This window comes from Mobula hypostoma, chromosome 6 (assembly GCF_963921235.1).
Source record: "Mobula hypostoma chromosome 6, sMobHyp1.1, whole genome shotgun sequence".
In the NCBI taxonomy this organism is placed as follows: Eukaryota; Metazoa; Chordata; class Chondrichthyes; order Myliobatiformes; family Myliobatidae; genus Mobula; species Mobula hypostoma.
Genome location: NC_086102.1, coordinates 70,794,280 through 70,819,910, shown reverse-complemented (window position 1 = coordinate 70,819,910; position 25,631 = coordinate 70,794,280). Strand labels below are relative to the sequence as shown.

The 25,631-nt window shown below is 40.7% G+C and overlaps 1 protein-coding gene across 1 annotated transcript in view; it reads right to left on the bottom strand.

Moving 5' to 3' along the window:
* Nucleotides 1-25,631, bottom strand: part of c6hxorf58 (chromosome 6 CXorf58 homolog) — a 57,150-nt gene that overhangs the window by 14,945 nt on the left and 16,574 nt on the right. The window contains 2 exon segments of the mRNA XM_063049917.1: nucleotides 7,494-7,723; nucleotides 18,920-19,051. Of these exon segments, the coding sequence (XP_062905987.1) occupies nucleotides 7,494-7,723; nucleotides 18,920-19,051 (362 nt within the window).

The following is a 25,631-nucleotide window of genomic DNA, read 5'->3' as shown; positions in this document are numbered from 1 at the left end:
GTCAGCTATGTGAGGAAATGGGGGAGATCTTAAATAGATTTTTTGCGTCTGTATTTACTAAGGAAACTGGCATTGAAGTCTATGGAATTAAGGGAAACAAGTAGTGAGATCATGGAAACTGTACAGATCGAAAAGGAGGAGGTCCTTGCTGTCTTGAGGAAAATTAAAGTGGGTAAATCCTCGGGACCTGACATGGTGTTCCCTCGGACCTTGAAGGAGACTAGTGTTGAAATTGCGGAGGCCCTGGCAGAAGTATTTAAAATGTCGCTGTCTACGGGTGAGGTGCCGGAGGATTGGAGAGTGGCTCATGTTGTTTCGTTGTTTAAAAAAGGATCGAAAAGTAATCCGGGAAATTATAGGCCAGTAAGTTTAACGTCGGTAGTAGGTAAGTTATTGGTGGGAGTACTAAGAGACAGAATCTACAAGCATTTGGATAGACAGGGACTTGTTAGGGAGAGTCAACATGGCTTTGTGCGTGGTAGGTCATGTTTGACCAATCTATTGGAGTTTTTCAATGAGGTTACCAGGAAAGTGGATGAAGGGAAGCCAGTGGATATTGTCTACATGGACTTCAGTAAGGCCTTTGACAAGGTCCCGCATGGGAGGTTAGTTAGGAAAATTCAGTCGCTAGGTATACATGGAGAGGTGGTAAATTGGATTAGACATTGGCTCAATGGAAGAAGCCAAAGAGTGGTGGTAGAGAATTGCTTCTCCGAGTGGAGGCCTGTGACTAGTGGTGTGCCACAGGGATCAGTGCTGAGTCCATTGTTATTTGTCATCTATATCAATGATGTGGATGATAATGTGGTAAATTGGATCAGCAAATTGGAGGTGTAGTAGACAGTGAGGAGGGTTTTCAGAGCCTGCAGAGGGACTTGGACCAGCTGGAAAAATGGGCTGAGAAATGGCAGATGGAGTTTAATACAGACAAGTGTGAGGTATTGCACGTTGATAGGACAAACCAAGGTAGAACATACAGGGTTAATGGTAAGGCACTGAGGAGTGCAGTGGAACAGAGGGATCTGGGAATACAGATACAAAATTCCCTAAAAGTAGATTCACAGGTAGATAGGGTTGTAAAGAGAGCTTTTGGTACATTGGCCTTTTTTAATCAAAGTATTGAGTATAAGAGCTGGAATGTTATGATGAGGTTGTATAAGGCATTGGTGAGGCCGAATCTGGAGTATTGTGTTCAGTTTTGGTCACCAAATTACAGGAAGGATATAAATAAGGTTGAAAGAGTGCAGAGAGGGTTTACAAGGATGTTGCCGGGACTTGAGAAACTCAGTTACAGAGAAAGGTTGAATAGGTTAGGACTTTATTCCCTGGAGCGTAGAAGAATGAGGGGAGATTTGATAGAGGTATATAAAATTATGATGGGTATAGATAGAGTGAATGCAAGCAGGCTTTTTCCACTGAGACAAGGGGAGAAAAAAAACAGAGGACATGGGTTAAGTGTGAGGGGGGAAAAGTTTAAAGGGAACATTGGGGGGGCTTCTTCACACAGAGAGTGGTGGGAGTATGGAATGAGCTGCCAGACGAGGTGGTAAATGCGGGTTCTTTTTTAACATTTAAGAATAAATTGGACAGATACATGGATGGGAGGTGTATGGAGGGATATGGTCCGTGTGCAGGTCAGTGGGACTAGGCAGAAAATGATTCGGCACAGCCAAGAAGGGCCAAAAGGCCTGTTTCTGTGCTGTAGTTTCTATGGTTTCTATGGTTTCTATGGATTATGCAAAGTATCTGTTTAATTCCTCTGCCATTTCTTTGGTCTTTATAGAATGAGGCTGGGGAAATAGTTACTGAGAACAATGTTCATTTAGACCTCTATCTTTATTTTGATTCTCTTATCCCTGGCCTGTTTTCCTTCATAGTTTAATTCCTCTCTTATCTTTTGCTTTATCTTCCTTTGCTGGATTTTGAATTCATCCCAGTCTACAAGTCTGCCTCTAACTTTTACCACAAACAAGAGAAAATCTGCAGATGCTGGAAATCCAAGCAAAATACACAAAATGCTGGAGGAACTCGGCAGGTCAGGCAGCATCCATGGAAAAAGGTACAGTCGATATTTTGGGCCGAAACTCTTCAGTTCCTCCAGCATTTTGTGTGTATTGCACTAACTTTTACCTCCTTGTATGTTTCAACTTTCAAAATAATACTCTCTTTTTGGGTTAACCATGGTTAATTTATCAGAATCCTTGCTCCTTACTGGGCTGAGTTACCTCCTTAAATTTCTGATTGGGCTTGCCTACTGTCTTTTCTGTTGATTTATCAGTGCAGTTCACTTCAGTCAACTTTATCCTCATTGTATTTTAATTGCCTTTAAGTTAAACATATACTTTTCCTACCCAATTTCCTGCCTCTCAAATTAAATACATATTTCAATCATAGTATGAACACTACTCTCCAGGAAATCCCTTACACTTGACCATTTATTAAACCTCATTACCCATTACCAGATCCCAGACAACCTGTTCCCTAGGTGGTTCCATAATACATCATTCAAGAAAAGAATTTGATTTCATAGCTACCCTTTGTAATTGGACTAGCCAATCTACAAACAAATTCTTCCATCATTACCACATTGATTTACGTATTTCTACCTGTATGTCCCCATTGCTTGTTGATATTTAGTTTTGTGTGGCAAACATTTAGGGCCATTCATTACTCAAACTGGTAACTTCTTTGCTGAGTTTCTTCCTGATGCACGGTTTTGTCCCTAAACATCACCATCTCCTTCCTCCCCACAGATGCAACTTGACAGCTGAATTCTTCTGGTAGTTTGTTTGTCACTCCATATTCCAGCATCTGCAGTCTTTTGTGTCTCCAGTATTCTTCATTCCTTTGCTTTTTTAACCTCTACCCAACCAGACTCAATATGTTATAAGCCTAGGTAATTTCACATTTGTATTTATTTCATCCCCTATTAATAATGCTAACCCACTACCTTTTCCTTCCTGCCCATCCATTCAAAAAGCCAAATATTCTTGAGTATTAAGTTCCCTTAAACATGGGCAAACTACATACCCATTTACCTATGCTTGTGCAGTAAGTTTACAGCATTTACATTTATCTAGAAAATTTATCTACAAAGTTTATCAAAAAAGCATTTAGATTATCTGTATTCCATTTTAATCAAACTTTTTGTAATGTTCTATGGCCCTAGCTGTCTCTATTCCATTATCTCCCTGCCTTATTTTGTATTTTATTGTTCTTTCTTTCACTTTTGTCCCTGTTTCTCTTCCCTTAGTCATCCTGTTAGGTACCTATCTTCCCTCTGTTCTAGTGTAAACTCTTGCCAAAAGCACTAGAAAATATCCCTCACTAGGACATCAGTCCCTATCCTTCCTGGGTGTAAGGTAAACTGATTTGAAAGTCACAAATAAATCATTGTAATCTGCCTTTGTTTTCTTTGAGTTTGTGATCATTATCTTGGACAACTTGTAGCATGTTCTCACTCCTTTTGAGATGGGATGCACTTGAAATCTTTTAACCTTATATTTACAGAAGCTTTAACTTAAGTGGAAGCTGAAGACATCCAAGTTAAATCAAATATCCTTCCCCAAATGGGAGCTTCCAGTTGACCCACAATATCATTTAAAAAGTATGATCCTATATCCCTAGATCATCTTCAAGTTAATTTCCCATTTTCTTCAAGGAAAGCATGATAGCTTCATCGTTTGACAAAACTACTTAATGTTTTGCTACCATCTCACACCTCACAATAAGGTGTGTTTAGGTACGTATGTATTCAAATTCCAGATTTTGATTGCATTTTTGAACTGATAAGTCTTGCATATGAGCAGATGAGGTGAATAATTTCAAGGATATGTTTTATAACATTTTCTTACTTCAAGTATCTGCTATGATGAATGATGATGCAATGAACATTCTTGAAATTTAGGATTGTATTTCAGGAGTTTGAGGCTTATGATTTTTCCCACAATTGTAAATGCTACATCTGTTGTAATGCAGAAAAGTTTATAACTGGTATATCAGCTTTGTCCAAAGATTTGCAACTGCATTCTTAGTAATACATTGCGGATTATTTCTTTTAGCACCACTTAGTCTGGCATTTCTTGTTTCAGAGTTTCATCCAAGAGAATATAGTGGATATACATATTGCTAGTTGTGGTTTATGTTGTAGGGCTGTGGATTTGTTGATGGTGATGCTAAATGGTAGAGGAAATTTCAAATTGTTTTGCAGCCTTTCTGCCATATCTGAAAGATGAGTTTCTCTGTCGTGTGGAATGAAATTAGTAAACCCATCACTGAAGTTTTGATATTTTGATCTAAAATTGTCATCTTAACAAAATTCCCTTTCAGAATATGTAAATTAAGATCAAACGATAGCACATGAAATAAAACTAATTTCTGTTGTTCTTCAGTTTCCTTATTGAATAAAAGGATTATGTCTCTATCTGTACTTTTAATACATTTATCTTGTTTTTCTTTAAATTTTAATTTAGTAGAATTTACAGTAAGTATTTGCCCATGATTCATTTTGAAGGGGCATTTAACGTTGCTTACTTTGCGATCAGTGTGCACTGGTTTATAAATAAGGCACAGTGGTCTGCTATCTTTAACAGTGAAAACAAACTTCTTCCTAACCTAGCTTAAAATTTCTATTCTTTTTTACATCGCTGTAGTTCTTACAATTTTGGTGCTGATACAGTCATCACAAGGTTAATGCAGGTTTAAATCTTAATGGTCATAAGCATAACTTATCACATTCTGCAGAAATATTCTACAAGTAGATCACTGCATTTGTATCTACTGTAATGGCTGAATACTAGTGGTCTTTGCCATATAATGCCTGAGTACTATAATACAAAACACAGTGTGTTCTCTATGGCTAGACTGCTCAGGCTAGAAAACAAGATGCTCTGGACATCACGACACCCACCCAAACCTAAGCCCAACCACCTTCATGCCTGCCAAGGTTAGAGAGAACAGTAGGATGGACTTTGTTGTTCCCCAATAGGTTTCTGCTGAATTTTAAACAAAAAAGAGCCTGAGTTTGTCCTTCATCTCTGAAAGCTGCACCTGTGCTATAGGAGGGCCAAATAAAGTTCATGTGCTATGATTTAGACACTCTTGTTATAGCTTAAGACAATCTTAGAAAAGGAGTTTGACACATTACCCTGAAAAATAGTTCAGTGAAAATTTTGAAAGAAAAGGAGAGAAAATATCTCAACAAAATAACCAATTAACTTATTAAATCAGAATCAGAGGGCAAATCAGAAGCCATAGTTGACAGCAAAGGTCCAGGAACCACTGACAGATTATGATACTGCCTTCAGATTATGGAATAAGACGGCTTTTAGATCAGCGAGAACTGCACTTTCCCATGCTATCAAGAAGGTAAAATGGGATTATTCATAGAGAATTTACAGCCATTTCTGTGACACCAGAGACACAAGGTGCATGTGGCAGGATATTCAGGCCATAATGGACTACAAGTCCACCCTGTATGTCAACGATTGTGTTGCCTCTCATCCTGATAGGCAGAAAGTATTTTAAGCATGGTTTGTTGCATGAAATGATGTCCAGCAAGGAAGGACCACCCCACCCCCACCCCAAGGAGCAGGCAGCCTGTCTGACTACAGCTGAATTCAGGAAGACCCTTGTCAGTGACAACCCACGTAAAGCTGCAGGGCCTGATAATATACCCAACTGGTGTTGAGAGACTGTGCAGCCCAGATAACAGAAGTTCCAACAGACATCTTGATCATTTCACTGGAACAGTCCTCTGTCCCACAGGCTTCGGGCAGCTACTATCATCCTAGGGCCCAAGAATGTGACCTGCCTCTATCCAACAATAATGGAGTGCTTACAGCAGCTGGTTATGGACCACGTTAAATCTCACCTTCTTGCTACATTGGACCCTTTCCAGTTCGCTTATTGCTCAAATCAATCCACTCATGCCATAGCCTTTGGCCTCCACTCCGCCATGGCCCACCTGGAAAATGGTGCCTCATATACCAGGATGCTCTTTATCGATTTCAGTGCTGTGTTTAATACGATCATCTCTCAGGTGTTGGTTGCAAACTGTCCTCGCTGGGTTTCAGCATCTCTCTCTGTAAGTGGATCTTGGAGTTAACACGTAGACCACAGTCAGTCCGTGTTGGCAGTAACATCTCTAGGTCCATCATACTGAGCACTGGCGCCCCTCAGGCCTCAGGGCTGCATGCTCAGCCCACTGCTGAGGCAGGTCAGCACTGCTAGATCCAGCTCAGACTGAAACACCAAGTTCACTGATGACACAGCAGTGGTTGGCCTCATTAGCAATGATAGCGAGACAGCATACAGAGAGGAGACAGAGCCCTCAACACCAGTTCTTTAGTCAAGAAAGCACAACAGTGTTTTCACTTCCTTTGGAGATTTGGGCAAGCAAGGCTGGGGAGGGGGGCATTCAAAGCAACATTTACAGAAGGACCATTGAGAGTGTCCTGACCAGCTACATCACTGTTTGGTATGGGAGTTAGACCGCAAGACCGCACCTGCGTCTGACCACAAGACCCTACAAAGGATTGTGAGGACTGCTGAGAGTCATCAGGGTCCCTCTTCCATCTTCTCAGAATATTTATCAGGAGTGCTGCATACACAGAGCCCTTAGCATTGCCAAGAATCCCTCTCATCCATTCCATAATCTCTTTGACACCCCCCCCCCCACCTTCAGTCAGGAGGTACCATAGCATTAGGATAAGGACTGTTAGGATGGGAAGCAGCTTCTTCCCCCAGGCCGTGAAGTTACTGATCTCCCTGCCACCACAGACATTCATTGTTTATGAAGTTTCAGTTGTGTAATACCATTTACTTTTTAACTTGTGTTGTAAATGCACCTTATGTCAATCTTCTAGAATATATTTTTATTATTTTTTAATTTATTTGTGGCAATACTATTTTTTGTGCTGTGTGAGAGTTATATTGTACTGTGTTGTGTACCTTGGTCTGGAGGAACATTGTTTCATTTAGTGATATACATGTATACGATTGAATGACAATAAACTTGAACTTGAACATAAAATGAGAAAAAGAAAGATGATAACACTGATTATCTTCATATCTGGTCATAGAAGTATTGAATTCACCAATAACTAAGGTTTTGGAAAGCAGCACTTTGAAAACCAGTACTGCAAGTCAAATTGCCCTGGAAATAGTGGTCTTCAATGGGCCACAAAATGGTAGAAAACTCCCAGTTCAGATTCCCACCATCAATACTGTGTTCTGACAAATATCTCTTTCCCTATTATTCATGAAAAGATTCAACTCACAACAGCTGCTAATATCAAGCAATATTCTAATGTAAAATGTTTCTTCTGAACTTTCCTGCATCCCTACATAAACTGTTTGATTAATTAGACATTGATGAATTTGTAGTTCTGTGTTCAATATATTATGTTTATTATTGGTCAGTCTAGCTTTTCTATATAATTGGACTCTGATTTCTAAAAAACAAAATATTACATAAGTTTCATCAAAAGTACCTGGTCTGAGAGATAGTTCTAATATGTTGAAGCTGAATTCTTTCAGTACTTGGCCTGGAGAGCAGTATTGGCAATTCCTCCTTTAAACGTTGTGATAAAGTTCTGCTGTAAGCATAGTCCACAATATCATACATGATTGTTGTTCTAGGCAGATTTGTCAGGGTCAACATCCTCCAGTAGTTATCTCTGCCTCCAAGGCAGGCTGGAGTCTCATCCAGGTTACTTGCATACTTCAGAAGAATAACACAATATAAGTTCACAAATATTTCACTGATAACTTAATTCTTAGAATGTGACATAATCTATTTGGTTCATTTGATGTACAGTATATTTTATTTCACTCATCTAATTTGTTGGCTTACCATCAGGTTCCAGAAAAGGTACTACAATAGCTTTGCTCTTTAATTATTTATCAAAAGGTACTCCAGTCCTAGGGTAAAAATATTACCAATTATAAAATCTGCAGTTGGGTGGCCTCATAGTTCTTTCAAATAGGTACATAACACTATTGTACAATATGCCTTCTTAAAAAAATGGTATGGTTACAGAATTATTTTAACATAGAGGGAGCACATTGAGCCCATGCTGCTTCCCAGCAGAGAAATCCCATTAGTTTCTTTCCCTCTCTCACTTCCCTCTACAGCTGCAACAAATCCTCTCTGTGCCCACCAACTCTATGATTTTTTCACCATTACTTATACTAGGGTTAATTGGCGACTGTACATTAACCCACCAGTTGGCCTCTGGGAAATGGGGAGAAATCAGAGCACAGGAAGAACATACAAACTATATACTTAAATCACCCAAGATTAGGACCAATTTACCGTTGATCCTGCCACCATTCCATTGGTACTAGATTAGCAACCCAGAAATCACTTGTTAAAATTCTGTTGGAGGTGCTGTGAAACTTGAGTTCTCCTAAAATATAAATTCTTCCTTAAGCAATCCTGGTACCACTACCTCCCATCTGAGGATATATCCAGTAAAATTAGTTATAAAGGGTTAGGAACCATTGGGTCCAAAATCTGTGAAATTTCCTGGCTTCAAAACTGACTACTGAACTCCATCTGCGAGTTGTCTTTAAATTATTAAGCAAAACTCCATAATAAATGTTACCTGATCAAGCTGCTATTGTAGGGTTGCATTGGCTGGTAAGGGGAGCAAATGGAGTGGACTTACATTAACTTATTCTCATTTATTCATCTGTTGAAGGGACAACTCTCTTGTGAATTTTGAAGAGGTGGAGAAACCCAGAGTACAGGCTTCAGATAGTAGATGGTGAGGGGATTAAGCAGTCAGTGCAGGGTTCCCCAGTGGTCATTCCCCTCAGCAACAAGTTAACCTCTTTGGGTACTGTTGGAGGAGATGACCCATCAGGGCACAACCACAGCATCCAGGCCTATGACACTGTGTCCAGCTCTGAGGCTCAGCAGGGAAGGATAAAGGGCTTGATAGTTAGGGGTCTGTGGCCACAAACACCAGGATGGTGTGTTGCCTCCTGGGTGCTAGGGTCCAAAATATATCATAGTAATTGCAGAATATTCTCAAGGGGAAGGGTGAACAGCTAGAGATCATGGTGCATATTGGCACCAATGACATAGGCATAAAAAAGGGAAGAAGTCCGAAGCGGAGAATATATAGAGTTAGGAGAGAGGCTGAAGAGAAGGACCTCCAAGGTAGTAATCTCTCATTTACTCCCAGTGCCATAGAAACATAGAAATATAGAAAATAGGTGCAGGAGTAGGCCATTCATCCCTTCGAACCTGCACCACCATTTATTATGATCATGGCTGATCATCCAACTCAGAACCCTGCCCCAGCCTTCCCTCCATACCCCCTGATCCCCGTAGCCACAAGGGCCATATCTAACTCCCTCTTAAATATAGCCAATGAACTGGCCTCAACAGTTTCCTGTGGCAGAGAATTCCACAGATTCACCACTCTCTGTGTGAAGAAGTTTTTCCTAATCTCGGTCCTAAAAGGCTTCCCCTCTATCCTTAAACTGTGGCCCCTCGTTCTGGATTTCCCCAACATCGGGAACAATCTTCCTGCATCTAGCCTGTCCAATCCCTTTAGGATCTAATACGTTTCAATCAGATCCCCCCTCAATCTTCTAAATTCCAACGAGTACAAGCTCAGTTCATCCAGTCTTTCTTCATATGAAAGTCCTGCCATCCCAGGAATCAATCTGGTGAACCTTCTTTGTACTCCCTCTATGGCAAAGATGTCTTTCCTCAGATTAGGGGATCAAAACTGCACACAATACTCCAGGTGTGGTCTCACCAAGGCCTTGTACAACTGCAGTAGTACCTCCCTGCTCCTGTACTCGAATCCTCTTGCTATAAATGCCAGCATACCATTCGCCTTTTTCACCGCCTGCTGTACCTGCATGCCCACTTTCAATGACTGATGTATAATGACACCCAGGTCTCGTTACACCTCCCCTTTTCCTAATCGGCCACCATTCAGATAATAATCTGTTTTCCTATTTTTGCCACCAAAGTGGATAACTTCACATTTATCCACATTAAATTGCATCTGCCATAAATTTGCCCACTCACCCAACCTATCCAAGTCACCCTGCATCCTCTTAGCATCCTCCTCACGGCTAACACTGCCACCCAGCTTCGTGTCATCCGCAAACTTGGAGATGCTGCATTTAATTCCCTCATCCAAGTCATTAATATATATTGTAAACAACTGGGGTCCCAGCACTGAGCCTTGCGGTACCCCACTAGTCACCGCCTGCCATTCTGAAAAGGTCCCGTTTATTCCCACTCTTTGCTTCCTGTCTGCTAACCAATTCTCTATCCACATCAACACCTTACCCCCAATACCGTGTGCTTTAAGTTTGCACACTAATCTCCTGTGTGGGACCTTGTCAAAAGCCTTTTGAAAATCCAAATATACCACATCCACTGGTTCTCCCCTATCCACTCTACTAGTTACATCCTCAAAAAATTCTATGAGATTCGTCAGACATGATTTTCCTTTCACAAATCCATGCTGACTTTGTCCGATGATTTCACCGCTTTCCAAATGTGCTGTTATCACATCTTTGATAACTGACTCCAGCAGTTTCCCCACCACCGACGTTAGGCTAACCGGTCTATAATTCCCCGGTTTCTCTCTCCCTCCTTTTTTAAAAAGTGGGGTTACATTAGCCACCCTCCAATCCTCAGGAACTAGTCCAGAATCTAACGAGTTTTGAAAAATTATCACTAATGCATCCACTATTTCTTGGGGTACTTCCTTAAGCACTCTGGGATGCAGACCATCTGGCCCTGGGGATTTATCTGCCTTCAATCTACCTAACACCACTTCCCTACTAACATGTATTTCGCTCAGTTCCTCCATCTCACTGGACCCCCTGTCCCCTACTATTTCTGGAAGATTATTTATGTCCTCCTTAGTGAAGACAGAACCAAAGTAATTATTCAATTGGTCTGCCATGTCCTTGCTCCCCATAATCAATTCACCTGTTTCTGTCTGTCGGGGACCTACATTTGTCTTTACCAGTCTTTTCCTTTTTACATATCTATAAAAGCTTTTACAGTCAGTTTTTATGTTCCCTGCCAGTTTTCTCTCATAATCTTTTTTCCCCTTCCTAATTAAGCCCTTTGTCCTCCTCTGCTGAACTCTGAATTTCTCCCAGTCCTCAGGTGAGCCACTTTTTCTGGCTAATTTGTATGCTTCTTCTTTGGAATTGATACTATCCCTAATTTCTCTTGTCAGCCACGGGTGCACTACCTTCCTTGATTTATTCTTTTGCCAAACTGGGATGAACATGGTCTAGTCCTGGTAAGAATGGGATGATAACGCAGATGAATGAGTGGCTGAGGAGATGGTGCGGGGGACAGGGTCTCAAGTTCTTGGATCATTGGAACCTTTTCTAGGGAAGGGGTGACCTATACAAGAGGGGCAGGTTGCACATGAACTGAAGGAGAACCAATAACGTGGCTGGGAGGTTTGTTAATACTACTTGGAGGGCTTAAATTAGTTTTGCAGGGGGCTAAGAACTGGAGCACAAGGTCAGTAAGTGAAAGATTGGACAGGAAAGTAAATATCAGGGAAAGTATTGAAAGGTAAACTCAAAATAACAGGTATGATTGTTTGAAGTGTGTATATTTTAATGCTAGGAGTATTATGAGTAAAGGTGAGGAAATTAGATTATGGATCAGTACATGGAACTACAATGTTGAGGCCATTACAGAGACTTGGTTGAGAAAGTGGCAGGAATGGGTGATTAATGTACCAGGTGTTTGAAGTTTTAGAAAGATAGAGGAGGAGGTAAAAGGAGAAAGGGGTATTGCACTACTAATCAGCGATAATATCAGGGGAGACATAATGGAAGGTTCAGACATTTAAGTCCATTTGGGTGGAACTCAGGAATAGGAAGGGTGCAGTCACACTGATGGAATTGTGCTCCAAACCCTCCAGTAGCCACCAGGACATGGAGGAATGGATGTGTAAGCCAATTAAGGAAATAAGTCAAAATAATAGGATTATTGTCATGGGGGATTTCAATTTCCCTAAAATAAACTGGGACTTTGTATTGCAAAGGGTTTAGAAGGGGCAGAACTTGTTAAGTGTATCCAGGAGGATATACTTAAATCAATATGTGGACAGTCCAATGAGAGGAGGGGCTGTACTGGACCTGATGTTGGGTAATGAGCCTGGCCAGGTGATTGATATCTCAGTGGGTGAGCAGTTATGGAACTGTGACCACAACTCCTTAATTTTCAGGATAGCTATAGATAAGATCCTTGCGGGAGAGTCTTAAATTGGAGTGGGACAAATTACAACAGCATTAAGCAGGAACTAATAAGAGTTAATTGGGAACACATCAAATTTGTGGAGGGTGTTTACAGATCAATTGCACAGAGTACAGGAAAAGTATGTTCCTGTTAGAAGGAAGGACAGGGATGGAAAGATAAGGGAACCTTGAATATCCAGAGAAGTGATGAATTTAGTCAAGAAGAAAAAGGAAAAGAATGTAAAGCTTCAGAAGTTGGGATCAAACAGACCACATGAAGATTATAAAGCAGCCAGAAAAGAACGAAAGAAGGGAATTAGGAAAGCCAGGAGGGGCCATGAAAAGTCCTTGTCAAGTAGGATTAAGGTGAATATCAAGGCATTCTATACATAGATCAAGAGGGTAGGACCACTCAAGGATAAAGGGGGAGGGACATTTGCTTGGATGTGGAGAATTTGAGTGAGGTACTTAATGAGTACTTTGCTTCAGTATTTACCAAAGAAAAGAACATGAAGGACCAGGAGACCAGTGCTGAGTGCATAAATATGTAAAGGTGTATAGAGGTCAAGGAAGAGGAAGTGTTAGGTCTCCTAATGAGTATTAAGGTGGATAAGTCCCCAGGGTCTGAGGGAGGCAAGAGATGAGATTACTCAGGCCTTGACCAGTATCTCTGTGTCCTCTCTAGCCACAGGCAAGGTCTGTACCTCTATTTAAAATGAGAACAAGGGAAAATACTGGGAATTATAGACTGGTAAGTCTTACGACAATTGCAGGGAAATTGTGGGAGAAAATTCTTAGGGATGGAATATACGAGCATTAGGAGACCCATGGCTTAATTAGGGAGAGCCAGCATAGTGCTTTGTGCAGGGCAAGTTGTGTCCTACCATCTTGATTGAGTTTTTTGACAAGCTGACGACAGAGATTGATGATGGTAGAGCAGTGAATGTTGTCTACATGGATTCTAGTAAGGCATTTGAAAAAGTCCCTCATGGGAGACTAATCCAAAAGATTAGGATGCATGGGGTCCGGGGGCGAATTAGCTGCTTGGATTCAGAACTGGCTCACGCATGGGAGGCAGAGGGCTGTGGTTGGAGGGGCTTAGTCAAGTTGTAAGTTTGTAATTAGTGTTGTTCCGCAGCGATCTGTGCTGGAACCTCTGCTGTTTGTGATGTATATAAGTGACCAGCATGAAAATGTGGATGATTGGGTTAGTAAGATTCCTGGAGCTGTGGATAGTGTAGAAGAGTGGCAAAGAATACAGCATGATATAGATCAGATGCAGACATGGGCAGAGAAATGGCAGATGGAGCTTAACCCAGATAAATGTAAGATGTTGCACCTTGACAGGGTAAATGCAAGGAGACAGTACACTGTTGAGTGCAAGACCCTAACAGTGTTGCTGAGCAGAGAGGTCTTGGGGTCCAAGTGCATAGCTTCAAGAAGTTGGCTAAACAGATCGATAGGGTGGTTAAGAAGGATTATGGAGTGCTTGCTTTTATTAATTGGGATACTGAGTTCAAAAGTCAAGAGGTTATGTTGCAACTTTATAAAACTCTGGTTGGAGTATTGCATACATTTCTGGTTGCCCCACTATAGGAAGGATGTTGGGGCTTGGAGAGGGTGCAGAAGAGGTTTACCAGGATGCTGCCTGGCTTAGAGGGCATGTGCTGTCATGAGAGTCTGGACAAACTTGGATTGTTTTCTTTGGAGAAGCGAAGGTTGAGGGGAAATTTGACAGAGGTTAATAAGATTATGAGAGGCATAGATAAGAGTAGACAGGGAGTATCTGTTTCCCAGGGTGGAAATTTCTAATACCAGAGGGCATGTGTTAAAGATGAGTGGGGCGGGGGGAGGGGGGTAGGCTCAAAGGGGATGTAAAAGGTAAGTCTTTTACTCAGAGAGTGGTGGATGCCTGGAATGTGCTGTCTGATATGGTGGAAGAGGCAAATACAGCGGAGGCTTTTAAGAAACATTTAGATAGGCACATGAGTATGAGGTAGATGGAGGGATGTGGACATTGTGCAGGTGGGAGGGAATTAGTTTTGGTGTTTTTTTAATTTACTTTTCAAGCTGGTTCACTGCAACATTGGGGGCCGAAAGGTCTGTTCCTGTGCTGTACTGTTCTATGTTTGAAAGTATTTGCAGAAACTGATGAAGATTAAGTGACACTTCCACTGTAAAGATACTCAGAGCAACTGTGACACAGATCTACGGCCATTGTAAATGGGTAGATCAATGATTAGTCTAACATTCCAAAAGTGGGCACCTATGCTGTCAATTCTCCATCAATTACAAAGTATACTCCACCTTAATCTGTAACTTAATAGCTCTTACAATTAAACTCTTCTCAGGCTTCCAGCCAGGTACAGATATTGATTAAAACCGATGTTTCGACGACAAACTCTACCATTTTCTTCAGCGATGATGCCTTATTAGCTCTTACTTTCACATATTGTTCACTATGAAGCTTTATGAACAAAATTGATTTACGTGAAGCTTCAGACATAGCTTTATCATTAATGAAGCTACTGCAGCAAGTTAAATACATACTAATTGTACTGTCAATCTGATGGTAGAGATTCTGTGCTTGGAAGATGCTGTTAGGGAGGTCTGGGAAGTAACTGCAATGTATTTATAGATGATGCATACTGTGGCCATTCTGCACTCGTGATAGTGGGAATAAAGATTTAGGTTGGTGGAGAAGATGCCAATCATGTGAGCTGCTTTGTCTTATATTGTGTTGAGCTTCCTATTTTGATTTGTAGCTTATGGAACGTATTGGAGTGTCTAAAGAATCAGTCATTACAGGAAATCTAGTTTTTGCCCTGTTCTTGCAGCGACAGCATTTAAGCGCTTGGTCACTTGAGTTTCTGGTCATTCCAAGGATATTGATGGTAGATGACTTAATGAAGGTTAATGACATTAAATTACTAAAATAAATGGTTCCATTCTTTTATTGGAAATGGCAGGTTCATAGGATGAGCATTATTTGCAATATTATCAGCCTACGCCTGACTGCTTTCTAGGTTTTATTGCATGCAGGCATAAGCCACTTTATTTATTGAGAAACTGTGAATGAAATTTTAAAAATGGATATTAATAACCATCCTCACTTCTTATTTTATGACAGAAGCAAGGTCACTGATGAAGCAGCATTGTCAGGTACTGTGTCAAGCAGTGTCCTGTTGAGACCAGAATCACTTGGGTAAAAGCATAGCTCGTTCAAGAACATAGAAATGTTGTGTCGATCATGTAACCTACTCTAGAAACTGCCAAGAATTTCCCTACTGCATAGCCCACTATTTTTCTAAGCTCCAGGTACCTATCTAAGAGTCACTTAAAAGACTCTATTGTATCCGCCTCCACTACCATCGCCGGCTGTGCATTACACGCACCCACCACTCTCTGTGTGAACAACTTACCCTTGACATCCCCTCAGTATATACTTCCAAGCACCTTAAACTATGCCCTGTCGTGTTAGTCATTTCAGCCCTGAGAAAAATCCTCTGGCTGTCCACATGATCAATACCTCTCATCATCTTATACACCTCTATCAGGTCACCTCTCATCCTCTGTCACTGCAATGAGAAATGGCCAAGTTCATTCAACCTATTCTCATAAGGCTTGCTGTCCAATCCAGGCAACATCCTTGTAAATCTCCACTGCAGTCTTTCTATAATATCCACATCCTTCCTGTAGTGAGGTGACCGGAACTGAACACAGTATTCCAAGTGGAATCTGACCAAGGTCTTATACAGCTGTAACATTACCTCACAGCTCTTATACTTAATCTCATGGTTGATGAAGGCCAACACAGCATACACCTTCTTAACAACACTGTCAACCTGCGCAGCAGCTTTGAGTGTCCTATGGATACGGACTCCAAGATCTCTCTAATCCTCCACACTGCCAAGAGTCTTACTATTAGTATTATAAAATGTCTTCAGATCTGACCCATCAAAATGAACCACTTCACACTTATCTGGGTTGAACTCAATCTGTGCCACTTCTCAGCCCAGTTCGGCATCCTATCCATGTCCCATTGTAACCACTGACAACCCTCCAGACTATCCACAACACCCCCAACCTCAGTTCTCAGGCATTTTGTACTAAATTTGAATTGATGTTTGGTTCCATAAACTTTGTTGTATCTAGTACAATCAGCCATTTCCTGATATCATGTGAAGTGAATCACAGTCATTGGAGAGTGGCTTCTGTGACTGTGGGACCAAGGGGAAGCTGAGATGGATCATCTATTTGGTATTTCTGGTTGAAAATGGGTGTGAATGCTTCAACCTCTTCCTGAGCACTCATGTGCAGGGCCCCATCATTGTTCAGGATCGCCATGTCTTGGAACATCCTCCACTGTTAATTCTTTAAATGTCCACTACAATTCTTGACAAGATGTGAGCACTGTAGATCTTCAATTGTGAGATTATTTACCTCTGCATATTGTATGTTGGTTTTGTTGTTTAGCACATAGGCTGTCTTGAACTGCAAGTTTTGCAAGGCTGACACCTGACCATTTTTTTCTATATCTAGTACAGTATTGTTCCTGGCATGCCCTTCTCCAATGGCTATTGCACTAGGGTTAATCTTCTGCCAAGCCATCAGTGCTTCATGAATGCACAGATCTTTTCTGAGATCACCCCATTGCATTTGTGTTAACTTAAATACATAACCTACTAAGATATTTATAATTTCTGCATGATATTTCTTGTTCCCTTTCCATTTTAATGAGAATTTTTGTGGTGCTTGTTACCTAATTGCTACAACACTGCATTTGTTTTCTCCACCGAGGGGCAGAAAGGACCATAGAAGAATGCCAGGCAAGAAAAAGTACCAGAGAAAGAGACCAGACAAGAGACCAACTTATCTGGGTGCACAACACATTGGTATGCCAACTACTCTGCACATGACCGCAAGAAACAGCAGAAAGTTATTGACAGAGCTCAATACATCATGGAAAGCAGCCTCTCCTCTATGGACTCCGTCCATACTGCTTACTGCCTCAGTCCATAGACAGATATAGATAGGTTAAGTGAGTGGGCAAAGGTCTGGCAGATGGAGTATAGGTGAGGCCATCCACTTCGAAAGGAAAAATATAAGATCAGATTATTATTTAACTAATGAAAGATTGCAGCATGCTGTTGTGCAGAAAGACTTGGGGGTGCTTGTGCATGAATTGCAAAAGATTGGTTTGCAGTTGCAACAGGTTATCAACAAAGCATACAGAATGTTGGCCTTCATTGCTAGATTGAATTTAAGAGCAAGAAGGTTATACTGCAACTGTACAGGGTATAGTGAGTCTGCAGCTGGAGTATTGTGTACAGTTCTAGTCTTCTTACTTGAGGAAAGATATATTTGCTTTGGAGGTGGTGCACAGGAGGTTCACCAGGTTGATTCCAGAGAAGAAGGAGTTAGCCTATAAGAAGAGTTTGAGATGCCAGCGACTATACAGGCTTGATTTCAGAAGAATGAGAGGGGATGTACAATTATGAAAGGGATGGATAAGATAAAAGCAGGAAAGTTGTTTCCACTGGTAGGTAAGACTAGAGCTAATGACACAGCCTCGAGTTTCAGGAGAACAGATTTTGGACGGAGATGAGGAGAAACTATTTTTCCCAGAGGGTAGTGAATCTGTGGAATTTCCTGCCCAGGGAAGCAGTAGAGGCTACCTCATTAATATATTTAAGGCACAGATAAGATTTCTGCATAGCAGGGGAATTAAGGGTTATGGGGAAAAGTAGGTGGAGCTCAGTCCATAGCTAGATTAGCCATGATCTTATTGAAAGTTGGAGCAGGCTTGACGACCAGATGGCCTACAACTATACTTATTTCTTATGTTCTTGTGTAAAGTAGCCAGCATAATCCAAGATCCCAGACATCCCAGACATACTCACTTCTCCCCTCTCCCATCAGGCAGAAGATACAAAAAACTGAAAGCTTCTACCACCCTTGATCAATGACAGCTTCTACCCCAGTGCAGCAAGACTATTAAGAATTCCATAATATGATAAGATGAGCTCTTGACATCACAATCTACCTCATTGTGGTCTTGCACTTCACGAGGAAATCTGCAGGTGCTGGAAATTCAAGCAACACACATAAAAAATGCTGGTGAACGCAGCAGGCCAGGCGCATCTATAGGAAGAGGTACAGTCGACATTTCGGGCCGAAGTGTTTTTTATGTGTGTTGCGTGGTCTTGCACTTTATTGTTTATCTGCACTGCATTTTTTCTGTAGCTGTTACACTTTATTCTGCATTGTTATTGTTTTACCTTGTTCTACCTCAGTGCACTGTGTAATGATTTGATCTGTATGAAAGATATGCAAGATGAGCTTTTCACTCACTCTGGGGATGTGACAATAATTAGTCAATACCAATACAGTGACATGAACTACAAGAGCACAATTGCATGTTGTATTTTTCTACCTGGACGGTTAATATACATAAATTCTAGTCAGAAGTTATAGAGGGAGATTTTCTTTTCTTTCATTGCTAGTGCTAAACAACTGAGAGAAAATGTTGATCACATCCCAGAATTCGGTTTCTCTCATGCCAGTGCAAGCAAGTATCAGGAATTAAGTGCAAGCTGATACACCATTTACTACTGGTAAACAAAGAATTCTCCCTGTATAGCAAAGAAAATGTATTACTTCTTCAAACCTGCATATAATCTTTGGCTGTGACAATATCAGCTTCATCAGCTACTTTCATCCTTTGATATTGAAGATTATCCTGTATGATAAGATCATAGAATTTCCTTCTTCCCATGATCTTGCAAGAAGCAGCTGCTGCCTGTTAAGAAAAGAAGCCCACTGACATTTAAAGCCTTTTTTCAAATACCACTTCATCTATGAATGATAAAGTGCATAACAATCGGCAATTTACATCTACTCTGTCTTAAATGCTTCTGAGAAGCAAAGCTTAAGGATAAGTAAAACCTTAAGGATAAGTAAACTATTATTTACTTGAAATCTGGGCATTTCAGATTTGTTACCATTTCTCACAGTCCAAATAAGAATGCGCTTTCCTACATGTTAATTGCCTTTGTTTCAAAAGGGGTTCTTTGCTAAAGTATTTATCCTGATGTGCAACATACAGTATGCTACAAATGCACATTCTCATCTCACCAGTGCTTGTAAAATTCAGTCCTATAAATTAAGCCAGTCAGAAATATGATAGTGCCTACAGTGATGCAGACATGGAGTGACCCATGGTTGCAGGAAACACATGAATGGATGTGAACTTTTAATTTAAGCAACACTGGGATGAACAACAACAATTCAAAAGATTGAAAATTATTCAGACATTTGTTACTTTCTTTAAAGCCAGGAAAGGAAAAGGCTGGAAAAAAGAAAAGTGACATAAAAGAGTGTGCAAATTAGAAATAAAGAAAACCTACAGCACAATACAGGCCCTTCGGCCACAATTCTGTGCTGAACATGTACTTACATTAGAAATTACTTCGGGTTACCCATAGCCGTCTATTTTTCTAAGCTCTATGTACCTATCCAGGAGTCTCTTAAAAGACCCTATCTTATCCACTCTCCACCACCACCCTTCCAATATTCAGTAGGTTTCAATGCGAGTCCCCCTAAACTATTCTCCTAATCTCCAGCAAGTACAGACCCAGAGCCATTAAATGCTCCTCGTATGTTAACCTGTTCATTGCCGGAATCATTTTCATGAACCTCCTCTGGATCCTCTCCAATGCCAGCACATCTTCTAAAGTAAGTACATGTTCGGCACATCATTGTGGGCCAAAGGGCCTGTATTGTGCTGTAGGTTTTTCTATGTTTCTATCTATTCTGAGGCAGGGGGGCGCAAACTGTTCACTATAGTCCAAGTGCAGTCTGACCAATGCCTTATAAAGCTTCTGCCTTACATCCTTGCTCTTACATTCTGGTCTTTTCAAATTTTATGCTAACATTGTTATTTATTATAATAAATATAGGCAGCTTGGAGTTAATGAGGTGCTCGAGGAATATAAAGAATGTAAAAAGAATCTTAAGAAAGAAATTAGAAAAGCTAAAAGAAGATACGAGGCAGCTTTAGCAAAATAAATCCGAAGGGTTTCTACAGTTATATTAATAGCAAAAGAATAGTGAGGGATAAAATTGGTCCCTTAGAGAATCAGAGTGGACGGCTATGTGCAGAGCCAAAACAGATGGGGGAGATTTTGAACAATTTCTTTTCTTCGGTATTCACTGAGGAGAAGGGTATTGGATTGTGTAAAGTAAAGGAAACAAGAAGGGTAGTTATGGAAAGTATGACGATTAAAGAAGAGGAAGTACTGGCGCTTTTAAGGAATATAAAAGTGGATAAGTTTCCGGGTCCAGATAAGAAATTCCCTAGGACGTTGAGGGAAGTTAGTGTGGAAATAGCAGGGGCTCTGACAGAAATATTTCAAATGTCATTAGAAACGGGGATGGTGCAGGAGGATTGGCGTATTGCTCATGTGTTTCCATTGTTTAAAAAGGGTTCTAAGAGTAAACCTAGCAATTATCAGTCTGTGAGTTTGACGTCAGTGGTGGGTAAATTGATGGAAAGTATTCTTAGAGATGGTATATATAATTATCTGGATAGACCGGGTCTGATTAGGAACAGTCACATGGATTTGTGCGTGGAAGGCCATGTTTGACAAATCTTACTGAATTTTTTGATGAGATTACTAGGAAAGTTGACGAGGGTAAAGCAGTGGATGTTGTCTATATGGACTTCATTAAGGCCTTTGACCAGGTTTCACATGGAAGGTTAGTTAGGAAGGTTCAATCGTTAGGCATTGATATTGAAGTAGTAAAATGGATTCAGCAGTGGCTGGATGGGAGACGCCAGAGAGTAGTGGTGGATAACTGTGTGTCAGATTGGAGGACGGTGTGTAGCGGTGTGCCTCAGGGATCTGTACTGGGTCCAATGTTGTTTGTCATGTATATTAATGATCTGGATGATGGGGTGGTAAATTGGATTAGTAAGTATGCAGATAGGTGGAGTTGTGGATAATGAAGTAGGTTTTCAAAGCTTGCAGAGAGATTTAGGCCAGTTAGAAGATTGGGCTGCAAGATGGCAGGTGGAGTTTAATGCTGATAAATGTGAGGTGCTACATTTTGGTAGGACTAGTCAAAATAGGACATACATGGTAAATGGTAGGGCATTGAAGAATGCAGTAGAACAGAGGGATCTAGGAATAATGGTGCATAGTTCCCTGAAGGTGGAATCTCATGTGGATAGGGTGGTGAAGAAAGCTTTTGGTATGCTGGCCTTTATTAATCAGAGCATTGAGTATAGGAGTTGGGATGTAATGTTGAAATTGTATAAGGCATTGGTAAGGCCAAATTTGGAGTATTGTGTACAGTTCTGGTCACCGAATTATAGGAAAGGTGTTAATAAAGTTGAGAGAGTACAGAGGAGGTTTACTAAAATGTTGCCTGGGTTTCATCTCCTAAGTTACAGAGAAAAGTTGAACAAGTTAGGTCTTTATTCTTTGGAGCGTAGAAGGTTGAGAGGGGACTTGATAGAGGTGTTTAAAATTATGAGGGGGATTGATAGAGTTCACGTGGATAGGCTTTTTCCATTGAGAGTGGGGGAGATTCAAACAAGAGGACATGGGTTGAGAGTTAAAGGGCAAAAGTTTAGGGGTAACATGAGGGGGAACTTCTTTACTCAGAGAGTGGTGGCTGTGTGGAATGAGCTTCCAGCAGAAGTGGTTGAGGCAGGTTTGATGTTGTTGTTTAAAGTTAAATTGGATAGATAAATGGACAGGAAGGGAATGGAGGGTTATGGACTGAGTGCAGGTCGGTGGGACTAGGTGAGAGTAGGAGTTTGACACCGACTAGAAGGGCTGAGATGGCCTGTTTCCGTGCTGTAATTGTTATACGGTTATATGTTATATGGTTATTGTATTTGCCTTCCTTACCACCCGACTCAACCTGCAGATTAACCTTTAGGGAATCCTGCTTAAAGGACTACAAATCCCTTTGCACCTCTGGTTTTTGAATTTTCTCCCCATTTAGAAAATAGTCAACTCATTTATTTCTTCTACCAAAATGTATGACCATACATTTTCAGACACTAAATTCCATCTGCCACTTCTTTGCCCTTTCTCCCAATCTCTCTAAGTCCTCCTGCAGACTCCCTGCTTCTTCAACAGTGCCTGCCCCTGCACCTATCTTCATATCTTCTGTGTACATGGCCACAAAGCCATCAATTTTGTCATGCAAATCATTGATATATAACTTGAAAAGAAGGTCCAAACACCGACCCCTGCAGAACACCCCTAGCCACCCACAGTCGACTAGAAAAGGAGTCATAGGAATAAAATTTAACTGCATAGATATATGGATTACTGAATAATTTAGCAAAATTAGCATAGTGCAAACTACACAGATGTCCTGATGTACTTGATGTTCATAATATTAAGTTCGATTTGGTCTGCATGGATTTCAGATATTATGGTGTGGTAGGGGTTTCTAAGTGTCTTTGATATAGGGCAAATTGGCTCAGGGGAGATTTGATAGAGGTATATAAAATTATGATGGGTATAGATAGAGTGAATGCAAGCAGGCTTTTTCCACTGAGGCAAGGGGAGAAAAAAACCAGAGGACATGGGTTAAGGGTGAGGGGGGAAAAATTGAAAGGGAACATTAGCGGGGGCTTCTTCACACAGAGAGTGGTGGGAGTATGGAATGAGCTGCCAGACGAGGTGGTAAATGCGGGTTCTTTTTTAATATTTAAGAATAAATTGGACAGATACATGGATGGGAGGTGTATGGAGGGATATGGTCCGTGTGCAGGTCAGTGGGACTAGGCAGAAAATGGTTCGGCACAGCCAAGAAGGGCCAAAGGGCCTGTTTCTGTGCTGTAGTTTCTATTGTTCTGTGGTTCTATGGTTCCAGCTTTTGATAACCATCCACTAACCTTCCGTTTCAAAGTGTAAATGAGCAAACTTAAGATTAAAAGCAAACCAAGCCTAGCTGTTCTAATTTTTATAAATGAACAGTTTCTCAGGTAAGATTGCTGTTTAGGCACAATGTCGGAGGGCTGCAGGACTGAAGTAAATGGTTTCCAATTACCATCAAAGGAAATGGGCATCAGTACCTACCATTCTGCCCAGACCCAAACAAGCTACATATATTTATATTTAAAAACTTGGGATTTGCAGCATTGCTGGATCCCAGTAAGCACCAAAGACCAGGTACAGTTCTCAACTAATAAGAGTAATGTTACTGCAGATTTTGTAGGTTAAAAAGTATGTAGCACCATAATACCAAATTTTTTTATGCCAGAATATAGATGGAAGGATGCATGAAGTTTTCTAATAAAGGAAAAGCAAAATACCGCAATTGCTGGAAATCTGTAAGACAAACAGAAAAGAGCTATAAAACTTTAGCTGTCAGTACCTGTAGGGAGTTTATGTCTTCAGTCAATAACCAGTTCTTATGGAAGATTATCAATCTGTAGATGCTATTCAGCTTCTGAGAATTTCTTTCTGTTTCTGCATTTCATTTCAGTTTTTACCTAGATTAGTCAAAATGCTGACTGCTATGTGTACAATTAATTATAAATTACATGATATTACTAAAATGATTTAGCAATGTCATCTAATTTATAATTAAGTAAACCATTTATCTTGTACCTAAATAAATATCAGCGAATATACTATTTATTTATACTCATCATTACTCTTTGCTTCAAATTCTTTAAATCTTGAATATAAATTCCATTTCTGTATCATTATTAATTAATTGGTTTACATTTGCTTCCTGTGATTTTATACATAGAATGGCAGTATCATGGAAGGCATTGCATTATGGAAGAACAATGCTGATAAACTCTTTGAAGGAGTTGAAGAATGTATGATCTGCTTTTCAGTAATTCACGGTTCTAGCTATTCACTTCCAAGAAAAGCCTGCAGAACCTGCAAGAAAAAATTCCACTCAGCCTGCTTGGTAAGTAATTTAAACTAGCAAAAACATTCACAGAATTGTCAAACAAATTTAGTAAATTATATTGCATAAATTAACTTTAACTTCAGGGCATGTAACCCAATAAACACAAGAGATTCTGCAGATGCTGGAAATCTAGAGTAACATATACAAAATACTGGCGGAACTCAGCAGGTTAGGCAGCATCCATGGAAAGAAATAAATGGTCAGCATTTCGGGCCAAGACCCTTTGCCCGAAATGTCAAGTGTTTATTCCTTTCCTTGGATGCTGTCTGATCTGCTGAGTTCCTTCAGCATCTGTTTTAAAGCAGATGAGCTTACAGCGTGGATCAACACTTGGAACTATGATGTTGTGGCCATTACAGAGACTTGCATGGTGCAGGGGCAAGAATGGCTACTTCAAGTGCCAGGCTTTAGATGTTTCAGAAAGGACAGGGAGAGAGGTAAAAGAGGTGGGGGCATGGTACTGTTGATTAGAGATAGTGTCACGGCTGCAGAAAAGGAGGAAGTCATGTAGGGCTTGTCTACGGAGTCTCTGTGGGTGCAGGTTAGGAATAGAAGGGGGTCAATAACTCTACTGGGTGTTTTTTATAGACCACCCAATAGTAACAGGGACATCGAGAAGCAGGTAGAGAGACAGACTCTGGAAGGGAGTAATAATAACAAGGTTGTTGTGATGAGAGATTTTAATTTCCCAAATATTGATTGGCATTTAGATGGGGTGGAGTTGGTTAGGTGTGTTCAGGAAGGTTTCTTGACACAATATGTAGATAAGTCTACAAGAGGAGAGGCTGTACTTGATCTGGTATTGGGAAATGAACCTGGTCAGGTGTCAGGTCTCTAAGTGGGAGAGCATTTTGGAGATAGTGATCATAATTCTATCTCCTTTACCATAGCATTGGAGAGGGATAGGAACAGACAAGTTAGGGAAATGTTTAATTGGAGTAAGGGGAAATATGAGGCTATCAGGCAGGAACTTGGAAGCATAAATTGGAAACAGATGTTCTCAGGGAAATGTACAGAAGAAATGTGGCAAATGTTCAGGGCTTAATTGCATGGGGTTCTGTATAGATACGTTCCTATGAGACGGAAAGGATGCTGGGTACAGGAATCGTGGTGTACAAAGGCTGTTGTAAATCTAGTCAAGAAGAAAAGAAGAGCTTACGAAAGGTTCAAAAAACTAGGTAGTGATAGAGATCTCAAAGACACGGAAAAGTGTGTATGGACCGGAAGAGATGGCAGAGGTACTTAATGAATACTTTGCTTCAGTATTCACTACAGTAAAGGACCTTGGCGATTGTAGGGATGTCTTGCAGTGGACTGAAAAGAAAGAGGATTAAGGAAGAGGATGTGCTGGAGCTTTTGGAAAGCATCAAGTTGGATAAGTCACTGGGACTGGACGGGATGTACCCCAGGCTACTGTGGGAGGTGAA